Genomic DNA, 22997 nt, shown 5'->3' with positions numbered 1-22997 from the left:
GTAAAAAAACCAAAACTCAAGAGCTGTACAGTTTTTAGTTGCTTCCCACAGAAAATACAATAAAAAGCGATCAAGCCATCCTATGCACCCCAAAATGGTATAAATGAAAACTGCAGCAGAAAAGCATGGCAGAATTGTGGATTTTTTTGTCACCATTTCAACCCTCTTGGATTGTTGTTCCACAGTTTTTCAGTATATAATAGTCAGTAGTGTCATACAAAATAAAAGAACTCTTCATATGACTATTGACAGAAAAATAAAACCGTTATGGCTTTTGGGGAAAAAAAGGAGGAAACAAATGTGCAAAAATGAAAAATGGCTGCTGTCCTCAAGGGGTTTAAAGGGTGAAAATGGTGATGTATAAATCCTCCAGATGGTAATTTGTAATTGTCAGAAAATATGTAAAGCTTTAGGAAGGAAGTGGAAATTGTACTGTTTTCCTCATCAACTTTTTATACATTTTCAGATAGATTTGTTACTTCTCAGCATTCTCTGCAAGAAAACATTGGCCATTATGAAGCCCCAGTTTTGCCTCCACAGCCGTTTGACCAGCAGGGGCTTTCTCAAGGTATGGGAGTACAGTAGAATTACAGAATTATGTATATGCCCTAGATGAAGGCATTTAATATGGATTTTCTCACGTCTGATAGTAGGTTTCACTGTGACTGATGGATTCAGCCAACCAACAGCGTTCTCAACTGTGCAGCAGCTGCAGGATTCCAGCACGCTCGAGTCTCAGGCTCTCTCGACAAGTTACCAGCAGCCAGCACTTCTGGAGGTGCCCACTGCAGATGCCATTAACGTGGTGAGTCTACTAACTAGCTGATCTCCTATACTGATAACTTTTCATTTTTGACAGTTCTTACGTCACTAGAAATGATCCCAGATATCTCACACTTTGTGCCCTCAGAGACAGGAAGTAGCTGCCTGACAACTCCCGAGGCCTGCCATATTGGCTCCAGTGGCCTAGTTTATCAGTCACCTATCCCGTCCTCTCTCTTAATCACGTTAAAACCTTTTCATCCCCACAGTACATGGTGAGCATGGAAATTTGCAGACCAGCCACATCTACAAATTGCAACTCTGACTGGTTTCCGGTGCTCGTCCGCACAGCAGACCGCTGCAGGGGTTGTCTACTATTTCCATGCACTAGTGTGGTCTGTAAATCAGAACACACTTGTTCCTGCTGTGATCTTTTTACCCTGACAGATTTGAGGTGCATGTGGAAATCGCCCATATTGGCAGGCTAACCGTAATCTGCGCAGTCCTTTGCAGACACATACAGCATATGGAATGAAAATATGTTTCTGAAACCCATATTAGGCATCCTAAGAAATGATTTTGTGTCTAGATACCAGACGTTTCCACATATATAGATGTTAATTAATAGATCTTGGAATAATAATAATTTCCACAATTGAATAAGAATTGAGATAATCTTATTAATGTGCCCCTGCTATGTATTGTGAAATGGCTGTTTCTGACCGTACAGAAATATGGTCTGATCATACCACATCTGGGCAGGGGGGGAAGCAAGAGTATACAGACATTACAGCACAGGATCACAGGTGATTCTTTCCGTGAGGTAAAACTTTTCCCTGCCTCTTTTTAAAAAATGTTTTACGTCACAGAAAGAATCAGCTGCGATCCCCTGCTGTCCTGTCTGTATACTGTATTCCAGCGATATGTCACTTATTGAGCTGCTCGCTGCAGTTTTGATAACATCACTTTGTTATCTTCTGCAGATCTAGGAGCTGTCTGAAGGCTGAGCCCTGTGTAACCCTGCTCCCATGACTGATTAGTAGCTTTCCATCTATGCACAGTGTTCACAGAAAGCTGTCAATCAGTGGTAGGGGCAGGATTAAATGGCATTTATGTATATGAAGGACTACATGGCAGCACATTCACTATTCCTCTAGAGACACAATCACTGTTTTATCAGCAGGAGGTTATCAAAACTACAGCAAGCAGCCCAGTAACTGATGCATGGTTGAAATCATGGTCCCTGTCTCTATATAATCCTGTTGGAAAAAACCTGGTAAAGGATTCTCATGAAAGGGTTTGTACATTATTCACCTATGGATGGCAGATCTCTGGGGGTCCTACAGCTGGTCCCATAGACCGTGAATAGAGTGGAGGTGTGAAGGCTTGGCATCTGCCTCATACAGATGGCCTCTGCTGACCCTGAACTACTTGCTGACTAGCAAATCCTTATTTCCTTACGTACAAATACTGTACGTTACATTGTATAAATGTATATAGGACTTTGCTGTCATCTTAAAGTGTAGTAACATTTCCCCCCATTGTGTTGCTGACATTTTGAGTCGCCAGTATGCCTGTACTACGTCATTCTTGAAGGCATTTCTTTTTCTCTTCTAAAACGTTTCAACAGAACTTCATTTTTCTGTCTTTCCAACAGTGTTCTTGCTCTGCTTTGTTCTGAAGAAAGCACTATTACTTTTTACATGAGGGCATTTTGTTTGCAGGCTTCAAATGTTTTGCTGGTTTTTCATACAGTGTACCCATTGGCACTCACCCCTATGGCACCATACAAATGTAAGGAGCAGACTTGAAAGCCATTCACTAAGTACAAGTACCTACTTGTCTCTTCTGGTTCTCAGACTGCCCGCTTAATTCAGGAGGACGCACAGGAAGAAATTGAACTTCAGACTCAACGAGCTCAATTTCTGGAGTCTACAGAGGACCAGAGCAGACGTGCCTACAGGCCAGTACTATATAAAGATGTTGTATTTTTATTTGTATAAAATTGCTGTATTCTTTTGAGAAGGCTAAAATGCAGCTGCAAACCTTTACAATACATTCTTTTCTAATACAGATGTGAGTACTGTAATAAAGGTTTCAAGAAGTCCAGTCATTTAAAGCAACACGTTCGATCACATACTGGAGAAAGGCCATATAAGTGCTCTATATGTGGCCGTGGTTTTGTTTCATCTGGAGTACTTAAATCACATGAAAAGACTCATACAGGTAAAGTGTTCTGTATATCTACAGAACTTAATTTACTTTGCATCCACCAAGGTTTTGTAAATGTCTTTTCTCTAAAATGCTTATTGTTCCAGAGGTCTTCTCTGATTCATGATGCTATATAGTGTCAGATTGAATGCTGACTGGTTCCTCTGTGCCTTTATGTTTCTGAAGGCACGTTTATTAAAACTACTGGACATTATAAAGTAACAAACTAATAAACAAAAGAATAGGATTCAATTTATGAACTGTGAAATTTCTGCCAAAAATGGTATTTCTAGGGCAAGCTTAACTGTGGCTGTCGGGAATGATTCTGATTGTCTAGGTTAGCACATTCCAGAGAATTGCTGCAGCACAAGAAAAGTCTTGGAGATTGAAGTAGGAAGTTTGGATTATGAAGTAGGATTATCTTGAATAGTTGGCAGAACATGGGGCACAGGTGGGGTGGTAAAGATGAGACAGAAGATATAGGGAGGTTCAGCGCTATGGGAAGCTTTGTGAGTGATTGTAGTATGTTTCATTTAAATTCTGGAGTGAATGGGAAACCAGTGCTGAGACTGGTACATTGTAAATACATTGCTGTACCTAACAGAAAAAAAAGAGTCTGATTTGTGCATTTTGAATAAATTGTAGAAGGGAGACAGCTTAGTAGTCAGCTACTATAATTAAAGACAATCTGTCAGCAGGATTTCATCACAGTTATAGTCACATGTAGCTCTTTCAAAGACCAATCCAGCAATACCATTACTGTATATGGCCAGTCTGTTCCTCCATTACTGAGTAATCAGTGCTTGAAGTGATATGGAAATGAGGCTGAAGAGCTTTGGTAGGTCTGAAGCCTTAGTCACTCCAGTTCTCTTCCCCACCCAGTGCCACCTCCTCCTACTTGACGGACAGCATCTATTCTTTGTGACTTCAGGCAAAGGAGCTGTCAGTCAAGCAGGAGGAGGCGGTGCTGGATAGGGAATAGAGCTGGAGTGACAGAGGTTTCAGATCCACAGCCTTATTTGCATATCAGTTCAAATGCTGACTTCTAAGTAACGGATCGGGCTGGCCATTTAAAGGTATTGCTGGACTTGTCTTTGAAAGAACCACATGGACATATAATTATTTTTGGAGGCTGAAATCCTGCTGACAGATTCCCTTTTAAGATAAGAATGAATCAGAGACGCCATAAGAAAGATCACATACAATGGGGGAAATAAGTATTTGATCCCTTGCTGAATTTGATCCCTTGCTGATTTTGTACGTTTGCTCACTAACAAAGATATGAACAGTCTATAATTGTAAGGGTAGGTTAATTTTAACATTTGAGAGATAGAATATCAAAAATAAAATCCAGAAAAGCATATTGTATAAATGATATACATTTATTTGCATTTTGCAGTGAGAAAGAAGTATTTGATCCTTCTGGCAAACAAGACTTAATACTTGGTGGCAAAAACCTTGTTGGCAAGTACAGCAGTCAGACGTTTTTTGTAGTTGATGATCAGGTTTGCGCACATGTCAGGAGGAATTCTGGTCCACTCCTCTTTGCAGATCATCTCTAAATCATTAAGATTTTCAGGCTGTCGCTTGGCAACTCGAAGTTTCAACTCCCTCTGTAAGTGTTTTATGGGATTAAGGTCTGGAGACTGACTAGGCCACTCCATGACCTTATTGTGCTTCTTTTTGAGCCACTCCTTTGTTGCCTTGGCTGTATGTTTTGGGTCATTGTCTTGCTGGAAGACCCAGCCACGACCCATTTTTAATGTCCTGGCGGAGGGAAGGAGATTGCCACTCAGGATTTTATGGTACATGGCTCCATCCATTCTCCCATTGATGTGGTGAAGTAGTTCTGTGCCCTTAGCAGAGAAACACCCCCAAAACATAATGTTTCCACCTACATGCTTGACAGTGGGGATGGTGTTGGGTCATAGGCAGCATTTCTCTTCCTCCAAACAAGGCGAGTTGAGTTAATGACAAAGACCTCAATTTTTATCTCATCTGACCACAGCACCTTCTCCAAATCACTCACAGAATCAGCCAGGTGTTCATTGGCAAACTTCAGTAGGGCCTGCACATGTGCCTTCTTGAGCAGGGGGACCTTGCGGGCACTGCAGGATTTTAAACCTTTACGGCATAATGTGTTACCAATTTTTTTTTGGGTGACTGTGGTCCCAGCTGCCTTGAGATCATTAACAAGTTCCCCCCGTGTATGTTTAGGCTGATCTCTCACCTTCCTCATGATCAAGGATACCCCACGAGGTGAGATTTTGCATGGTTCCCCAGATCGATGTTGATTGACAGTCATTTTGTATTTTTTCCATTTTCTTACTATTGCACCAACAGTTATCTCCTGCTCACCCAGCATCTTACTTATGGTTTTGTAGCCCATTCCAGCTTTGTGCAGGTCTATGATCTTGTCCCTGACATCCTTATAAAGCTCTTTGGTCTTGCCCATGTTGTAGAGGTTTGAGTCTGATTGATTACTTGAGTCTGTGGACAGGAGTCTTTTATAAAGGTGTCTATGTAAGACAGAGGTCTTTAATGAAGGTAACAAGTTGATTAGGAGCGTCTATCTGGTCTGTAGGAGCCATAACTCTTAATGGTTGGTAGGGATCAAATAATTATTTCTCACTGCAAAATGCAAATATATTTATATAATTTATACAATGGGATTTTCTGGATTATATTTTTGATATTCTATCTCTCAATGTTAAAATTAACCTACCCATAAAATTGACTGTTCATGTCTTTGTCAATGGGCAAACTTACAAAAATCAGCAAGGGATCAAATACTTATTTCCCCACTGTACATTTCATGTTTATTAGCTGAATCTGCCACTTTTGACCAAATGATGATCTAACATGTCTTGGGGCTTTCTGAACCCCTTTGGCAGATGTTAGAGGCGTTATTGTTCAGATATTCAAGATAATCCTTGGCCAAAGGAGACTGGTGGATACTCTTTCCTTTCCTATTGAGAACACATGCATACTCAGTGAAACAGAGGATATGTGAGTATGAAGGATCTATAGAGGGTTGAGGAACACTGAGGAAAGTCTGAAACGCGCCTTGCCTGTTTTTCTTTTGGTGTTGAATGGACCTGTGCCAATAACCACATTGCGCTAAGAAAAATGACAGAGGAGGTATGGTTCAGACCTTTCACATGTCTTCCTATGTCTCTGTGGCTGCTTTTTTTGGGCAGAAGAAAACAGGACACCGATAACAGATGAAGGCTTCAATAGCAGATCAGTGGACATCAGACTGGATCAACATTGAAATAAGGGTTCTACTGCTGAATTTTAGATCACTACAAAAGCTTTCTAACATCCTTATTTATCTCGATTATTACCATTTTAAGGGTAAACATAGCAACTGTTCTAATAACGATATTTACATAGCACCTAATATGTAGCATGGGCTCCTTTAAGAATGTTGATTAGATTTTGTTTCTATCGTTTCAGGGGTTAAAGCTTATAGCTGCACTATCTGTAATGCTTCCTTCACTACAAATGGCAGTCTGACCAGGCATATGTCCACCCATATCAGCATGAAGCCCTACAAGTGCCCGTTCTGTGATGAGACCTTCAGAACGACTGTGCACTGTAAAAAGCATATGAAGAAGCACCAGAATATATCTCCAGGTCATGTGTCAGAAAATGAGGGGAGCGCAAGAGAGGAAGGTAAGCCTCTGTATAGGCTGACTGATTAAAAAAAAACTTGTATGTGTGTATTTAGGTAATAAATACATGTATACAGTTCTGAGCAAATGTTTTAGGTGGACGTAGGAAAAATGCTGCAAAGTAAAAATACTTTAAAAAATAGAAATGATAATAGTTTATTTTTATCAATGAACAAAATGGAAGGTGAATGAAAAAAAGAGAAATCTAAGTAAATCATTATTTGGTGTAATCAACCTTTTCCTTCAGAATTGTATCAAGCAATATTTCTTCTAGGTACACTTGCACACAATTGTTGAAGCAATATTTCTTCTAGGTACACATGCACACAATTGTTGAAGCAATATTTCTTCTAGGTACACATGCACACAATTGTTGAAGCAATATTTCTTCTAGGTACACTTGCACACAATTGTTGAAGCAATATTTCTTCTAGGTACGCTTGCACACAATTGTTGAAGCAATATTTCTTCTAGGTACACATGCACACAATTGTTGAAGCAATATTTCTTCTAGGTACGCTTGCACACAATTGTTGAAGCAATATTTCTTCTAGGTACACTTGCACACAATTGTTGAAGCAATATTTCTTATAGGTACACTTGCACACAATTGTTGAAGCAATATTTCTTATAGGTACACTTGCACACAATTGTTGAAGCAATATTTCTTCTAAGTACGCTTGCACACAATTGTTGAAGCAATATTTCTTCTAGGTACGCTTGCACACAATTGTTGAAGCAATATTTCTTCTAGGTACGCTTGCACACAATTGTTGAAGCAATATTTCTTCTAGGTACACTTGCACACAATTGTTGAAGCAATATTTCTTCTAGGTACACTTGCACACAATTGTTGAAGCAATATTTCTTCTAGGTACGCTTGCACACAATTGTTGAAGCAATATTTCTTCTAGGTTCGCTTGCACACAATTGTTGAAGCAATATTTCTTCTAGGCACGCTTGCACACAATTGTTGAAGCAATATTTCTTCTAGGTACGCTTGCACACAATTGTTGAAGCAATATTTCTTCTAGGTACGCTTGCACACAATTGTTGAAGCAATATTTCTTCTAGGTATGCTTGCACACAATTGTTGAAGCAATATTTCTTCTAGGTATGCTTGCACACAATTGTTGAAGCAATATTTCTTCTAGGTATGCTTGCACACAATTGTTGAAGCAATATTTCTTCTAGGTATGCTTGCACACAATTGTTGAAGCAATATTTCTTCTAGGCACACTTGCACACAATTGTTGAAGGAACTTGACAATGAGGTTGTTCCAAACATCTTGGAAAACAAACCACAAATCTTCTGTGGATGCAGACTTGTGCAAATCCTTCTCTCTTTATGCAATCCTAGACAGACTGGATAATGTTGAGCTCAGAGCTCTGTGGGGATCATATCATTAATTTCTGAACTCCTTGTACTTATTTATGCTGAAGAAAGTTTTTAATGACATTGGCTGTTTTGTTTGGAACTGTTGTTCTACTGCAGAATAAATGATTGAGCCAATCGGATGTGTCTCTGATGGTTTTGCATGATAAATAAGCATCTGCCTGTATTTTTCAACTTTGGGTACCATTAAGCTTGACCAAACTCCCTTTGCTAAAATGCAGTATCAAGCTTGAAAGTAACCACCATGCTTCAGTGTTGACTGCAGACACTCATTATGGTTCAGCTCTCCAGCCCTTCGATGAACAGCCTTCTGATACACCAAATCTTTCACATTTTGCTTCATCAGTTCAACACCTGCTGCCATTTTTCTGCACCCAAGTTCCTATGTTTTTCGTGCATAGTTGAGTCATTTGACCTTCTTTATCATGTGGAAAGTGTGGCTTATTGGCTGCGTTTCTTCCATGAAGACCACCTCTGGCTAGACTTCTCCAAACAGCAGACGGGTGTATCTGGGTCCCACTGGTCGCTTCCAGTTCTGAGGAAGCCAGATAGGACTAGGTTAATTTCTAGCACTGAATTAGATGTAACTGGCTAGCTATGTCTAGGGAGCTGGGCTGGGCGCTCACTTGTCAGTGTGCTGGGGAACAGAGCAGGGTGTGGATTCTGCTGGGAGCTGACCAAACTGAGCCAGGAGAAGCGCCTGGATTGCTGCACAGGTGAGAGACCGTGGTCTGGGTGTGGGAGGAAATGTCCTCTAGTGTTGGCAGCCTCCGCCAGAAACAGAGGGGAGAGGACTGTGATCTGAACGGGTGAGCGTGCCCTGATAATTACTTGTCTACTGGTACATGTACAGCTTAGTTTCCTGCCATACCTTTGTGAAGGGCGGTCACACCAAATATTAATGATTTACCTTTATCTTTAGTTCATTCACTTTTGCTAATTAATAAAAATAAACAACTAAAACTTTTTTAAAGCATTTTACTTTTTTTTCCATATATACTGTGTATGTGTATACATATTGTATTACTAATGTTGACCTACAAAAACTAAAGTACAAAATTCATAACCTCAGCCAGGGCTAATATCTATATGCTCATACACACATTTTCTTCAAGAAACATTAACCTTATTGCTCTATGATATTACTAGAAGTAGTTTATAATTTAGTAATTGTAAAACTACATATTATTAAAACAGATCTGTAGTTATGGTCTTCGCTGGACAATTCAAGTGCATTTAAACAATGATGTATTTAAGAAACCCCCGTTTAATTAAAGCTCCATTTACACACAGATTTCTGACCAATCAGACTATTCTTGAAGATTAAGGGTCCTCAATTAGCCATTGACACAAACAGATATTCTAGTCTTCCTCATCTGTTGTAATTATCTTAAAATAAAACCTTCCATTTACTTATAATGGAGTTGTTCTTCACATATCTATTTTATACAAATACTTCCTTTTCTGATAACTATTTATTACTTAAAATACATTTTTCTTATAAGGTTTGACATATGGAACCTGTTGTAAGATTTGTTCTTATGTTGGTAGCAGAAAATATATCTGAAAAAGCCAGGGGCATAACGATCACGGTTGCAGGGGGTGCTAGCGGGCACTTGCGGGAGGGATACCTGCCGACCCCAGCGCCTACTTCAGCTGGATGTGGGTCCGAGGATGCACATTCAGCTGAAGTGTATTGCTGTGCTGGGACTCCCTGCAATACATGCCACCGGCCATTCAAAGGTCAGCATATGACATTGGCATGCCGGGTATTGGTGTCTCATAGCAGTGATGTCATGTGTCGCCATAGGCACACCGATGTCAGTTGCTGTTTTCTGATTGGCCGATGGCGTGTATTGCTGGAGAGTCCCTGCGTCGTAATATACTTCAGCTGAATGTGCATCCTCAGACACACATCCAGCTGAAGTAGGCGCTGGGATCATTGGGCCCCCCTCCCACACAGGCCCTGAAGAAGAGATTGAGGGAACAGAGGAAGGTCAGAAGAATGGGTCTTTTTTATTGTAGAACAGGGAACAAATATACCAGGATGGAAGACATGTATACCAGGAAGGGGCTCAGGATTTGATATATATATAACAGGATGGGGGACCTATATATATGTTAGGGCCCAGAAAATGGAAAAATACTACATAATAAAAAAGGGGTACAAGCATGTATGTCTTTATAGGATTTAGAACGCTACAAGGGCCAATACATCTGAGCAGCATACAAACTTTGCAGCGGGGCTAGTTACGCCACCGGAAAAAGACATGTTACTGTATCACAGGGACAATAGCGGTCTAAAGTGTTCTGGTGGCTTTACTAATGTTATGAATTCTGTACTTCATTTATTGAATGGTTGCATAATAACATACCTTGATGTACTTTAAAGGGAATCTGTCAGAAGTATCGACGTCCTTCTAAGCAGTCTATATGGGCATGCAGGTCAGCTGTGATCTAATATTTTATTACAGAGTAATCCACTTTTTTCTTAATATGTAAATGAGGTATTACAGGGGTGCTCCAGAGAGATACATTTTTGTTCTGTCCTTGCCCTCATAAACTATATAGATGAGATGCCTAGCGCAATTCTATTATCTTTATAACACTTGTAATTCAGTATGACAGGAGCTACTCTTCACTGCTCCCCCCTCCTGCTTGGGACGTTACAACACACGGCAGTGTGCAGCTACCCCCTGTGAGTAACAGCCAGATGGGAGGGGGAGCAGTGAGGAGCAGATCCTGTCACACTTAATTACAAGTGTTATAAATTATTATTATTATTTATTATTATAGCGCTATTTATTCCATGGTGCTTTACATGTGAAAAGGGGTATACATGATAAAAACAAGTACATATATTAGAACTGCAATGGGTATCTCATCTTTATAATTTGAGCGCAGGGACAGTACAAAAATTTATCTCCCCAGAGTACCCCTTTAAAGGGAAATCTGTCACCCCGAAAATCACCTATAAGCTAAGGCCACCAGCATCAGGGGCTTATCTAGAGCATTCTGTAATACTGTAGATAAGCCCCCGATGTAACCTGAAAGATAAGAAAAACACGTTAGATTATACTCACCCAGGGGCGATCCCGGTGCTGTCCGATCCGATGGGCGTCGCGGTCCGGGTCCAGCGCCTCCCATCTTCATACGATGATGTCCTCTTCTTTTCTTCCTGCCGCGGCTCCTGCGCAGGCGTACTTTATCTGCCCTGTTGAGGGCAGAGCAAAGTACTGCAGTGCGCAGCGCCGGGAAAGGTCAGAGAGGCCAAAGACATTGGTTTCATCTTCCTCTTGTATAACATATCTGAACATTGTGCAGAAGTGAGGATAGTGGCAATCTGTGTGTGCCCGAGCTTTTATGAATGGAGCCTGACATCACACATACCATGAGGGGATCAACATACCGAGGCATTGCTAAGCGTTAAGATTAGCTCTGGAGGTGGACTCTCTGGATGATCTTCGTTTTACCCAGACAGCCTAATACCTCATTTACATAATAACAATTAGGCTTTTTCTGCATTGTAATAAGATCACAGATATCAAGGTATCAGTTCATTCAACTTTCTGTGACCTGTGTACCCATATAAGCGGCTTAGGGGGGTTGATCATTCTGACAGATTCCCTTGAAGCTCTGGGCCTATTTATTAATATGCATTAAACTACTTTGAATAGGAGATGTCTGCCTTGAAGAAGAGGATGAAAATGGTGAAAGATCTGCATCACGGAAATGTCGTCAAGGAGTCATTACCTTCACAGAAGAGGAAACTGCCGAGTTGGCAAAGATTCGGCCAAGAGAAGGAGCCACAATCTCTGAGAAGGTGCTGGTCCAATCTGCGGCAGAAAAAGATCGTATAAGTGAGATTAAAGATAAAGAGGCTGAAATGGAAACCGAGCCCAAATTTGCCAACTGCTGTTCATATTGCCCCAAAAGCTTTAAGAAGCCCAGTGACCTAATCAGGTAGAATATCTATTTTCAATCCTTTCACCTTCTAACCAGTGCAGTTAATTTCGTTCTGTATGAAAAAACAAAATATATTGGCTGAAAATGTAAGCTTTCATACCGTTCTGAATCTAGATATTCATTCCAGTTGGGGTTCTAGCAGGGTTACACTATGCGTAGAAAAGTATTGGGACACCAACTTAACAGATTTACAGTAGCTTTTATAATATCCCAATCTAAAACCATAGGCATTAATAGGGACATGGTCCCCCTTTCTTGCTATACCAGCTTCCCATCCTTTGGGAATGTTTTCTACAAGTGTGTGTCACTGGTTTAGAGAGAGGAGCCAGAAGACTGAAGAGTCTGATTTCTCCTACTCCTACGCTGATTAGAAGCATATCACCTTCATATTAAATGGTGTAAATTTCTTTTGGCAGTTCAAGGGGTTAATCTGCTTAGTTGAGACTCCTGGAGCGTTAAGGCTTTCAGCTGTGCACTGTTAGCCACTCCCATCTCCTATATAAACTGGATCTTGGCTAGCACTCATTGTCAGAGATAGCTTATGTTGCATGGTTGGAGGTTGCTGTTGTTGGAGTAGGCGTTTGGTGGATTTATCTGTGTTATTATTATTATTATACATTTTTATAGCGCCATTTATTCCATGGCGCTTTACATGTGAATACGGGGCAATGTAGACAAATTCATTAAACATGAGCAAAAAACAAGGTACATAAGGAGGGAGGACCCTGCCCGCGAGGGATCACAGTCTGCAGGGGATGGGTGAGGATACACTAGGAGAGGATAGAGCTGGTTGTGCGGCGGTTCAGTAGGTTGAGGATCGCTGTAGGCTTGTCGGAAGAGATGAGTCTTCAGGTTCTTTTTGAAGGTTTCTATGGTAGGTGAGAGTCTGATGTGTTGGGGTAGAGAGTTCCAGAGTATGGGGGAAGCACGGGAGAAGTCTTGGATGCGGTTGTGGGAAGAAGAGATGAGAGGGGAGTAGAGAAGGAGGTCTTGAGAGGATCGGAGGTTGCGTGTAGGTAGGTGCCGGGAGACCATGTCACAGATGTATGGGGGAGATAGGTTGTGGATGGCTTTGTATGTCATTGTGAGGATTTTGAACTGGAGTCTCTGGGTGATAGGAAGCCAGTGAAGGGCTTGACATAGGGGAGAGGCTGGGGAATAGCAGGGAGACAGGTAGATTAGTTGGGCAGCAGAGTGTAGGATGGATTGGAGTGGTGCCAGAGTCCTAGAGGGGAGTCCAGAGAGTAGGAGGTTGCAGTAGTCAAGGCAGGAGATAAGGGCATGCACTAGTGTTTTTGTGGTGTCGCGATCAAGGAATGCGCGGATCCGGGAAATATTTTTGAGTGAGGCGGCAGGAGGAGGCAAGGGCTTGGATATGTGGCTTGAAAGAGGGGGCAGAGTCGAGGATCACCCCGAGGCATCGGGCGTGTGGGACTGGGGAAAGTGAGCAGCTATTGACATTGATGGATAGGTCTGGTGGAGGGGTAGAGTGAGATGGGGGAAAGATGATGAATTCTGTTTTGTCCGTGTTCAGTTTTAGAAAACGAGCAGAAAAGAAGGCTGAAATAGCAGACATACAGTGTGGGATTTTGGTAAGTAAGGAGGTTAGGTCAGGTCCGGATAGGTAGATCTGCGTGTCATCGGCGTAAAGATAGTACTGCATACCGTGGGATTCTATGAGCTGTCCAAGGCCGAAGGTGTAGATGGAGAAGAGTAGGGGTCCTAGAACAGAGCCTTGAGGACCACCGACTGACAAGGGGCGAAGTGAGGAGGTCGTGTGGGGGAGGGAAACACTGAATGTTCGGTCTGTCAGATATGATGAGATCCAGAATAGGGCCAAGTCTGTGATGCCGAGAGATGAGAGGATCTGTAGCAGAAGGGAGTGGTCCACAGTGTCGAAGGCAGAAAACAGGTCCAGGAGAAGGAGGGCAGAGTAGTGTCGCTTGCTCTTGGCAGTTAGTAGGTCATTGGTCACTTGAGTTAGGGCAGTTTCAGTTGAATGATGGGGTCGGAAGCCAGATTGTAACCGATCAAAGAGGGAGCAGGAGGAGAGGTGGGAGGACAGTTCAAGACGGACGTGTTGCTCTAGTAATTTGAAGGCATAAGGTAGAAGGGATATTGGGCGATAGCTAGACACAGAGGATGGGTCGAGGGAGGGCTTTTTGAGGATGGGTGTGATCTTGGCATACTTGAAGGATGAGGGGAAGACACCTGTTGTGAGTGAGAGGTTGAAGAGGTGCGTTAGGGTTGGGATGAAGACCGTGGAAAGGTCAGGAATGAGGTGGGATGGGAGCGGGTTGAGCGTGCAGGTGGTTTCTAGGTGTTGAGTGTGTGCTAATTCCCTTTCTTCTCCTACTTTGGTTTAACCCCATCCTTCACTCCCCAGTGCATTCCTGTTATATGTGTGAGTATATTTGTATGTTTGGAATTTTTCATTACCCGTTTATATTACCTTGTTAGTCTGGTTGGTGTATTATGGCACACTGCTACTACCCTCTTCCCTGGGCGGGGGAAGGGTACAGCTTAAGGGCGGATTCAGGAGCTAAGGCAAGGTACGTGTGGCAGCGGGAGTCTTCACCATCAGAAGTAATCCAGTGAGCAGAGTGACCTAAGGGAATCTTTGCTTATTCATTTAGAACAAGCTATTGCACAAGTTGTCCTTAAAAAAAATAAAGTGCCAAATGCCAAAGCCTCCTGACAAATAACAGCGAAACGCGCATTGAGGCGGCAGGCTGGGGTCCAGGTCTCACCACATGTAAGCTATATGACTACGCACCTTATATTTAAACACATGTAACTCTGTATCCTTCACTTGTTTTCCATGCGCTTGGCACTTTATTTTTTTAAGGACAACTTGTGGAATAGCTTCTTACTATAGTAGCCTCATTTAGGTAGTGGTTAGCAGCTGCGTTGCAGAAAACTCCCGTGGACATGCACTTAATGTATTTTTGCATATGCAATATAATAATAATAATAATAATTTTGGATTAGCTATAATACTGTAAAGTTTTTAGCAGCTGTGTTGCAAAAAACTCCCATGCACAATTACTTTATATATTTATGAGTGAGTCTACGTTACAATTATTGGATTGTTACATTATAATTAATAGGCCAAGAATATTTCATACAGTGTGCATAATTTATTTAGCTTTACATGGTGAATGTGTACCTCTCCTACCCTGGTTGGTTAGCTATACTCTGATTACATTTGTATTGTATTTTGTTTAATAAAGGTACTCACTTTCCATAAGATACTCTGGATTTGGTTTCTTTTGCATTTAGAGGTTCTTTTTCTTTTGTGATATAACCCGTATTATCTGCTGTTTATCTGACCTCATTTTCCGAGCCGCTGCACAAGTAGCCAATGTTAATTGTGTCTCGGTCTGTTCTGATCACCACCGCTCTGCAAATAAATACGTTGCCGGTTACTGCTGATGATGTCCATGATAAAAATGGATCTCAAATGTCATAGTTGGAAAAGCAGAAATGCTCTGAGAATGTGTTGAATAGATTAGGCTGTGCACTTATTTCCAATAATGTTATGGTAATGGCGTACACCGGCATCTATCAGAATGTATTCAATTGGAATGAATAGCAAAACGTTTTGGTTAATGGTTATATTTATGGAACTAAATGTTTCTAGATCCAGCTAAAGTGCCGCTGTCCTTACAAGCTCTTTAGTTTTCAGCTGAACCTTTTTAACCCGGCATGCTTGATTATTGGGCACTTGTATTTAGCTGTATTTTAAGGACATTGATCACAAAAGGTCAATATATTGTGATAAAAAAAAAGTCTAAAAGCATTGAGCCTTCCATAAAGTGTTAACATAGTTGTCCAATAAAAAAAAAAAAGGGATTTGCATCTTAAAGGGGCTGTCCGGTCCAAATCGATAAGTCTGCAGTCACTCTGTGTGACTGCAGACTGATGAAATCCCCCAACGCATGCACTGTTTCTGAGCTGGGATCGGAGGATATGTATGCGTTATGCATACTCCCGGCCAGTGAGCGCGGCCTCGTTTCCATACACTTGTATGGATCGATGGTCGCGCCTTCTAGTCGGCCACACCCATTGGCTGGCTGCATCACTAGACGGGGCACGGCCTCGCTTTAATACAAGTGTATGGAGCGGTAGCCACACCCACTAGACTGACTCTAGCTGGGAGTATGTATAACACATATATACCTTCCGGTCCCGGGCCGGAAACCGGCAAATCCCCGCAGGGCGCAGTGCACTCTGTGTGACTGCAGACTTATTAATTTGGACTGGACAACCCCTGTAAAGGAAACCCGTCATGTTGAAAATGGTTTCTGATCTGCAGGCAGGATTTTATAGAGGGAGGAGGAAAAGCTGATCAGATTCATATACATTTTTATAGGAAAACATTACCGTAATTAAACCTTGATTTTATTAAATTAATCCCTGGTGTTTGTATGCATAAGAGTCCAGTGGGTGGTCCTATTCAGTGATTGACTGTCTACCCTGTATGACAGTGCATGCACAGATATCAGCCAATCACTAGTAGGACCGCCCACTGGACTCGAATGCATACAAACACCAGGGATTTTAATGAATGAAGACTCTTTTCCAGCAGACCTATTTATCTCTCAGCTTTGCTTCTCTTTCTCCATACATGCTGTATATAGATTGGACTGTGTGTACAATGTGACAGGTTCACTTTAAGACTGCCAGCCAGGCTGATTCACTGAGACTCCTGGTAAATGTTATTGTTTTCAACTAAAGGTGTAATCTAATGATAAAATATAAAAAAAATATGTGATTACTTACATTTCTTCTTCCTTTCAGACACATCCGTATTCATACTGGAGAAAAACCTTTTAAATGTGATGAATGTGGGAAGAATTTTACCGTAAAATCAACCCTGGATTCCCATGTGAAAACTCATGCAGGTTAGTTACTAGATGTGTTACTATGCTGTATGTTCTGTGTATGATCCACAGCAGGACGTCTTCCTACAATAAACCTTTTATGTTGTCAAGTCATGACACTTTGTTTTCTCTGATATACTGGAACGAGTAGGGAAAATAGGTAACCAAACAGGTTCTGCCACTGTACGGGTCCCTGATGGGATGAAGAGAGGTTTCTGAGAAAATGGAAAATGCAAGGCAAAGGTGATTCTAGAAGGAGTCGCTTTATATTGAAATATGTTTATACTTGTAAGGTTTTGAGCATTTATAACTTATATTAAGTGCAAAATCCTCAAGATGATAGGGCTTATTCACACCATCATATTTTCGGTCAGTTTGCCATCTGCAAAAAAATAGCCAGCACTCAGACCAGTGTTATTCAATGAGGTAAAGCAGAAACATTTTTTTTTTCACAGACCTAACGTGCTTGAGAAAAAATTGCAGCATACACTATACTTTCTTCCTTAAATTGGATGTCTTCAGTAATAGATTATAAAGACCGGGTATACCGCAGTTTGAGTGCTTTTTTTACCTCGGCACTCCTACTACCTTTAGCATTGTATGAGAAAGACAGGGTGGACTACAGTGTGAGCAGCCTCTTCTTACCTCTGTACTTCTGGTGTCTCAATTATTAGATTGTGAAGACAGGGTAAACTGCAGTGTGAACAACTTTTTTTTTCCCACAGCACTCCAGGTATCTCCAGTATTAGGTCAGAAAGACAGGGTGGACAGCAATATGAGCAGCCTCTTCTTACCTCAGCTCCGCTGGTGTCTCCAGTATTAGATCAGAAAGACCAGGTAGACCACACTGTGGGCAAGTTTTTCTTATCTCAGCACCCTGGCATCTCCATTTATCTATAGCACCAAATCAGAAAGGCATTGGTAGATGGCAATGTAAACAGCCTCTTTTTACCTCAGCTTTCTTGGTGTCTCCAGTATTAGATCAGAAAGAAAGGATGGACAGCAGTGTGAGCAGTATCTTCTTACCTCAGCACTGCTGGTATCTCCAGTATAAGATCAGGAATACAGGGTGGACAGCAGTGTGAGCAGCCTCTTCTTACATCAGCATTCTTTGTGTCTCCAGTATAAGATCAGGAATACAGTGGGAACAGCAGTGTGAGCAGTCTCTTCTTGCCTCCGCATTCTTGGTGTCTCCAGTACAAGATCAGGAATACAGGGTGGACAGCAGTGTGAGCTGTCACTTCTTGCGTAAACATTCTTGGTGTCTCCAGTATAAGATCAGGAATACAGGGTGGACAGCAATCTCTTCTTGCCTCAGCATTCTTGGTATCTCCAGTACAAGATCAGAAATACAGGGTGGACAGCAGTATGAGGAGTCTCTTCTTACCTCAGCATTCTTGGTGTCTCCAGTATAAGATCAGGAATACAGGGTGGACAGCAGTGTGAGCAGTCACTTCTTACGTCAGCATTCTTGGTGTCTCCAGTATAAGATCAGGAATACAGGGTGGACAGCAGTCTCTTTTTACCTCAGAATTCTTGATGTCTCCAGTATAAGATCAGGAATACAGGGTGGACAGCAGTATGAGGAGTCACTTCTTACCTCAGCATTTTTGGTGTCTCAAGTATAAGATCAGGAATACAGGGTGGACAGCAGTGTGATCACTTTCTTCTTACCTCAGCATTCTTGGTGTCTCCAGTATAAGATCAGGAATACAGGGTGGACAGCAGTGTGAGCAGTCTCTTCTTACCTCTGCATTCTTGATGTCTCCAGTATAAGATCAGAAATACAGGGTGGACAGCAGTATGAGCAGTCTCTTCTTTCCTCAGCAATTTTGGTGTCTCAAGTATAAGATCAGGAATACAGGGTGGACAGCAGTGTGAGCAGTCACTTCTTACCTCAGCACTAGTAATTCCAGTTTTAGATCAGAATATCCACTGACAATGTATTTGGTGGCGTTTCCTGCTACACCCGCTCACAAGCAGTGGTCCTAATATAAGACAGGTCTATGGAAGAAGTTGCTGGACATTTCAATTCTATTGTGATCCTCTCCATAGACAAAATTGTCTGACTGTATTTTGCTAATTAAAATTTTTTTCTTTGAATGTTTTGTATGACATTTCCTTTATTTCTGTTCCTGGACAAAACATAATAACCTTTGTCATATAGTTATTATTATTATTATTTATTTGTATAGCACCATTAATTCCATGGCGCTGTACATGAGAAGGGGTTACATCAAAATACAAATATCACTTACAGTAAACAAAACTAACCATGACAGACTGGTACAGAGGGAAGAGGACCCTGCTCTTGCGGGCTTACATTCTGCAGGATTATGGGGAAGGAGACAGTAGTCCGAGGGTTGCAGTAGCTCCGATGGTGTTGAGGTGGCCGTGTGGTCATTACAGGCTGTAAGCTTCTTTGAAGAGGTGGGTTTTCAGGTTTCTTTTGAAGGATCCAAATGTGGTGGATAACCGGACGTGTTGGGGCACTGAATTCCAGAGGATGGGGGATATTCGGGTGAAGTCTTGGAGGCGATTAGGTGAGAAGCGAATAAGCGTGGAGGAGATTACGTGAGGGAAGATATTGAGAGATTAGTATGGAAATATACGGAGGAGAAAGGTTATGGATGGCTTTGTAGGTCAGTGTTAGTTTTAAACTGGCTACGCTGGGAAATTGGGAGCCAGTGAAGGGATTTGCAAAGAGGGGAAGCAGGAGTTCAGCCATTTCCGTTTTATTTAATGGTACACAGTATTTCAGTAGTGACGTGAGACTATTCAGACCACACGTGGAGTACTGTGTGCAAGGGATTATTCAGTACTATGAAGAGCCTTCCTAACGATCTCTAAAATGCTCCTATTAACCCCGTGGCCCCCTTATCTGAATCGGCCACAAGTCTCATAACTGCTCTGTTTGGATCTTGCGGTGCTTCCTCTGGCCCCTGTAATGTCAGCAATGTCTGCTGCCTGGGCTCTCCTTCTCTCTTACGAAGAATGTGTTGAGAACACCATTCAGCGTATTTTTCATGGGGTAGAAGGAAAGCCCAGACAGCATTGCTAAGGTTGCACTTCGATACTGCAGAGAGTCATGGGGCATCAGAACGTGCCATCTTATGGACACCAGTGGTAATAAAAGTATAATTGTAAAATAAATGAAAGTAACTGATAGAAAGGATCCTCATAGTGCTGGACTCTTATTTGTTATTTCAGTACAAGCAGCGAGAAAGTTGTGGGTTTAGCGCAATGACGAAGAATCCAGAAAAGCTTTCTAATGAATAGCAATATTGACTTTCACTTCATTACCCAGCTAAGAGCTTCTGTGCAAGACAAATTGGGTGTCACTGGGGGACGGAACGAACAGAGGTTTTAATGAGTAGAAGCCAAAACTGGTTTTTAGAATACCGCATTTGATATTATCTTGCAATGCCTGAAGCTAAGTGCCTAATTTTGACACACGCATTGGAATTGGGGTCAGAGAAGTGGAGCAGTAATTGAAGATTATTTCAGGAGGAGTGGACGATGACAAAGATATTACGGAGACGCTCTGCCTTGATGGGAACAGATTTTGCACATTAATAGATCCAGATTGATGTTTGTAGTGTTTAGGTTAGATAACATTAAATTAAAGGGGCTGACCACTGCTTGGAGAACCCCTTCTTAAATGAAATTGTGCCCCATAGAAAATAAAAACGGCATACACTCACCTTCCCGCACTGGCAATGTTCCAGTGACGTCTGCGGAGGAGGTTGGTGCTTTGGGGACAATATGTTGCTTCAGCGCTCACAGCAGTGCCATGCAGGCATTCGCAGACCGCTCTGACATCGCCGGAACAACCCCAGTCTGGGAGGTCTTAATTTTACAGGGGTCACAGTTTCACTTAAAGAAGACCTGTCACCAGGTCAGAAGTGGTCAATTTTTGCCCTTATTTTATTCTTGCTGCTCACTCGAGTATTCTGTTTTTTTTATTTTCAAAATCTGACGGTTCCAAATGCAGTGCTGGTTTCCTCTGTAACAGGGGCTCCTATGGATTTTTAAAATATACATTTTATTATATACATATAGCAAAAAAAAAAAAAAACTACACATATTATGTATTCACATGACCATAATAGCCTGAAGAATTACGGTAAGTGGTTATTTGGTATGGAACCTGAACAGTAGAATGGATGCATATCGATTTGTAGGACCCAGTTCAGATGCCAGGTTGGTAATCTCTGGCCAGAGCATTGAGAACTTCCTCCTACCTCTCGGCATTCTCGGCTCCTTTTGATTAGCTGGTTTGGCGCGACATCATCATTGTAGTGTGATGCACATGTGGCGTTGTGCCAGGCTGGCTACACAAAACAAGAGCCTTGGATGCCGGAAGATAAGAGGCAGTTCTCAGGGCTCCTGTCCTGGCTGCTAGACTAGGTCCTGATAATCTATACTCGCATAGTAAAACACAAACAATTACAAACTTAAAAAAACTATTTTTTTCTTTATTTGCATTGCTAAAAAAATATATATCAATTTAGCAAGGTTGAAAAAATAATTTAATTTGTCCAGCATAAAGCAAAGCCTTATACAGCCAAATATGTTAAATTATACAAAAATGATGATTGATGCAAAGGCGAGAGGCAAAAACAATAAAAACTGGCTGGTCACTAAAGTGAATCTGTCCACAGGTTTTTGCTATGTATTCTGAGGACATCATGAGGTAGGAGATAAAACACTGAATTCCGCGATGTCACTTATCAGGCTGTGTGCTGTTGGGTACTTATAATGAATGTTTTACCACTAGGACAATATCCCTGCCATGACTAGCTGGTGTGTACCAAGGTTTCTCTGGTGATGAGCTCCGCCTCCTCACGTGATAAGCAGCTCACTGTCTATAGACAATGTACATAGAGAGCCTGGTGTGGGCGGGGTTAGCTTTCTCAGCTCTGCTTCATGTTACAGCTAATAGCTCTGATTGTGTCACGCCTACTACACCCAGTAACCTAAGTGATACATCATTGGATTCAAGGTTTCTTGTTGAACTCTATGCATTTGGCCAAGTACAGTTCTGGGCTAGCCCTATTTTTCTTACTGTTGAGTTGTTATAACAGATGCAGGTTGTCACTGAATTCATCGTGGAATCCTCATCCGTGAAAATATTTGCACCTTGTACAATATAAAGTCTCTGATGTATTGTATATTTATCTGCCTATTCATATATTTTTGCAGGTCAAAAGCTATTTAGCTGTCATGTCTGCAGCAATTCCTTCTCCACCAAAGGTAGCCTTAAAGTGCACATGAGACTTCACACCGGCGCCAAGCCTTTTAAGTGCCCTCACTGTGATATGCGCTTCCGGACATCCGGGCGGAGGAAGACGCACATACAATGCCATTATAAATCCGATGCTAAAAAGATCAGGAAGCCGGTGGTGCGGAGGCATCTCGCCCAAAATTCAGCTTCAGTTCCCAGTACCACTTCCAGCACTGTGGATTCCCTCCAGTCAATAAATCTGCTTAATTCATCAGCAACGGACCCAAGTGTCTTTATTACAAATAGTTCTGTTCTTTCCGGACAGTTTGAGCAAAGTTTGCTCCAACAAGGTCTGGTCGGACAGGCAATTCTCCCTGCTTCAGTATCAGGTAAGTACATCATTAGCAGGTTTTGGAGACATTTGCCTTGAAGTCTACCCAGACAATTATTTTGCATGCCTTAAAGGGAATCTGTCAGCAGGTTTTTGCTATGTGATATGACAGCAGCATGAGGTAGGGACACTGATCCCAGCGATGTGTCACTTTACTGGAGTCAGCAGTTATGATAGAAACACATTTGTTTCTGCTGCACATCTAGCAGAGCTCAGTTGTTGAGCTGTGTATAACCAAACCCACAGTACAATAGACAGTGACATCAGGGAAGGGGGAGTCATTGGACTAGGGGGCAAGAGGCCAGTTGTCCTGTAATGATATTCTCCTGCTGATTAAACACTGATTGTATTGAAACAGCAAAACACAGTCTAGTAAGTGACATATTGCTGTAATCAGGTTATCTACTCCTACAATATGGTGCTCTCAGATTACATAGCAAAAATCTGGAGATTGATAGATAAATATGAGGTAGACATTTTT

At 41.8% G+C, this 22997-nt stretch overlaps 1 protein-coding gene and 1 long non-coding RNA gene across 4 annotated transcripts in view; one reads left to right on the top strand and one right to left on the bottom strand.

The window, feature by feature from the left end:
- Positions 1-16923, bottom strand: part of LOC143782541 (uncharacterized) — a 58037-nt gene extending 41114 nt beyond the window's left edge. The window contains exons 1-2 of the long non-coding RNA XR_013216993.1: positions 16798-16923; positions 11800-11882 (exon numbers count right to left, since the gene is read on the bottom strand). This is a non-coding gene — a long non-coding RNA (uncharacterized LOC143782541). The remainder of the gene's footprint in view (positions 1-11799; positions 11883-16797) is intronic.
- Positions 1-22997, top strand: part of ZNF236 (zinc finger protein 236) — a 183963-nt gene that overhangs the window by 87048 nt on the left and 73918 nt on the right. For all 3 annotated transcript variants that reach the window (XM_077270071.1, XM_077270072.1, XM_077270070.1), the window contains exons 16-23: positions 467-568; positions 651-805; positions 2622-2725; positions 2837-2988; positions 6433-6651; positions 11724-12009; positions 16816-16919; positions 22104-22514. In XM_077270071.1, the coding sequence (XP_077126186.1) occupies positions 467-568; positions 651-805; positions 2622-2725; positions 2837-2988; positions 6433-6651; positions 11724-12009; positions 16816-16919; positions 22104-22514 (1533 nt within the window). The remainder of the gene's footprint in view (positions 1-466; positions 569-650; positions 806-2621; positions 2726-2836; positions 2989-6432; positions 6652-11723; positions 12010-16815; positions 16920-22103; positions 22515-22997) is intronic.

Source organism: Ranitomeya variabilis, chromosome 6 (assembly GCF_051348905.1).
Source record: "Ranitomeya variabilis isolate aRanVar5 chromosome 6, aRanVar5.hap1, whole genome shotgun sequence".
Classification (NCBI taxonomy): Eukaryota; Metazoa; Chordata; class Amphibia; order Anura; family Dendrobatidae; genus Ranitomeya; species Ranitomeya variabilis.
The sequence above is the reverse complement of the archived record's forward strand: the minus strand, read 5'-3'. Positions and strand labels throughout refer to the sequence as shown.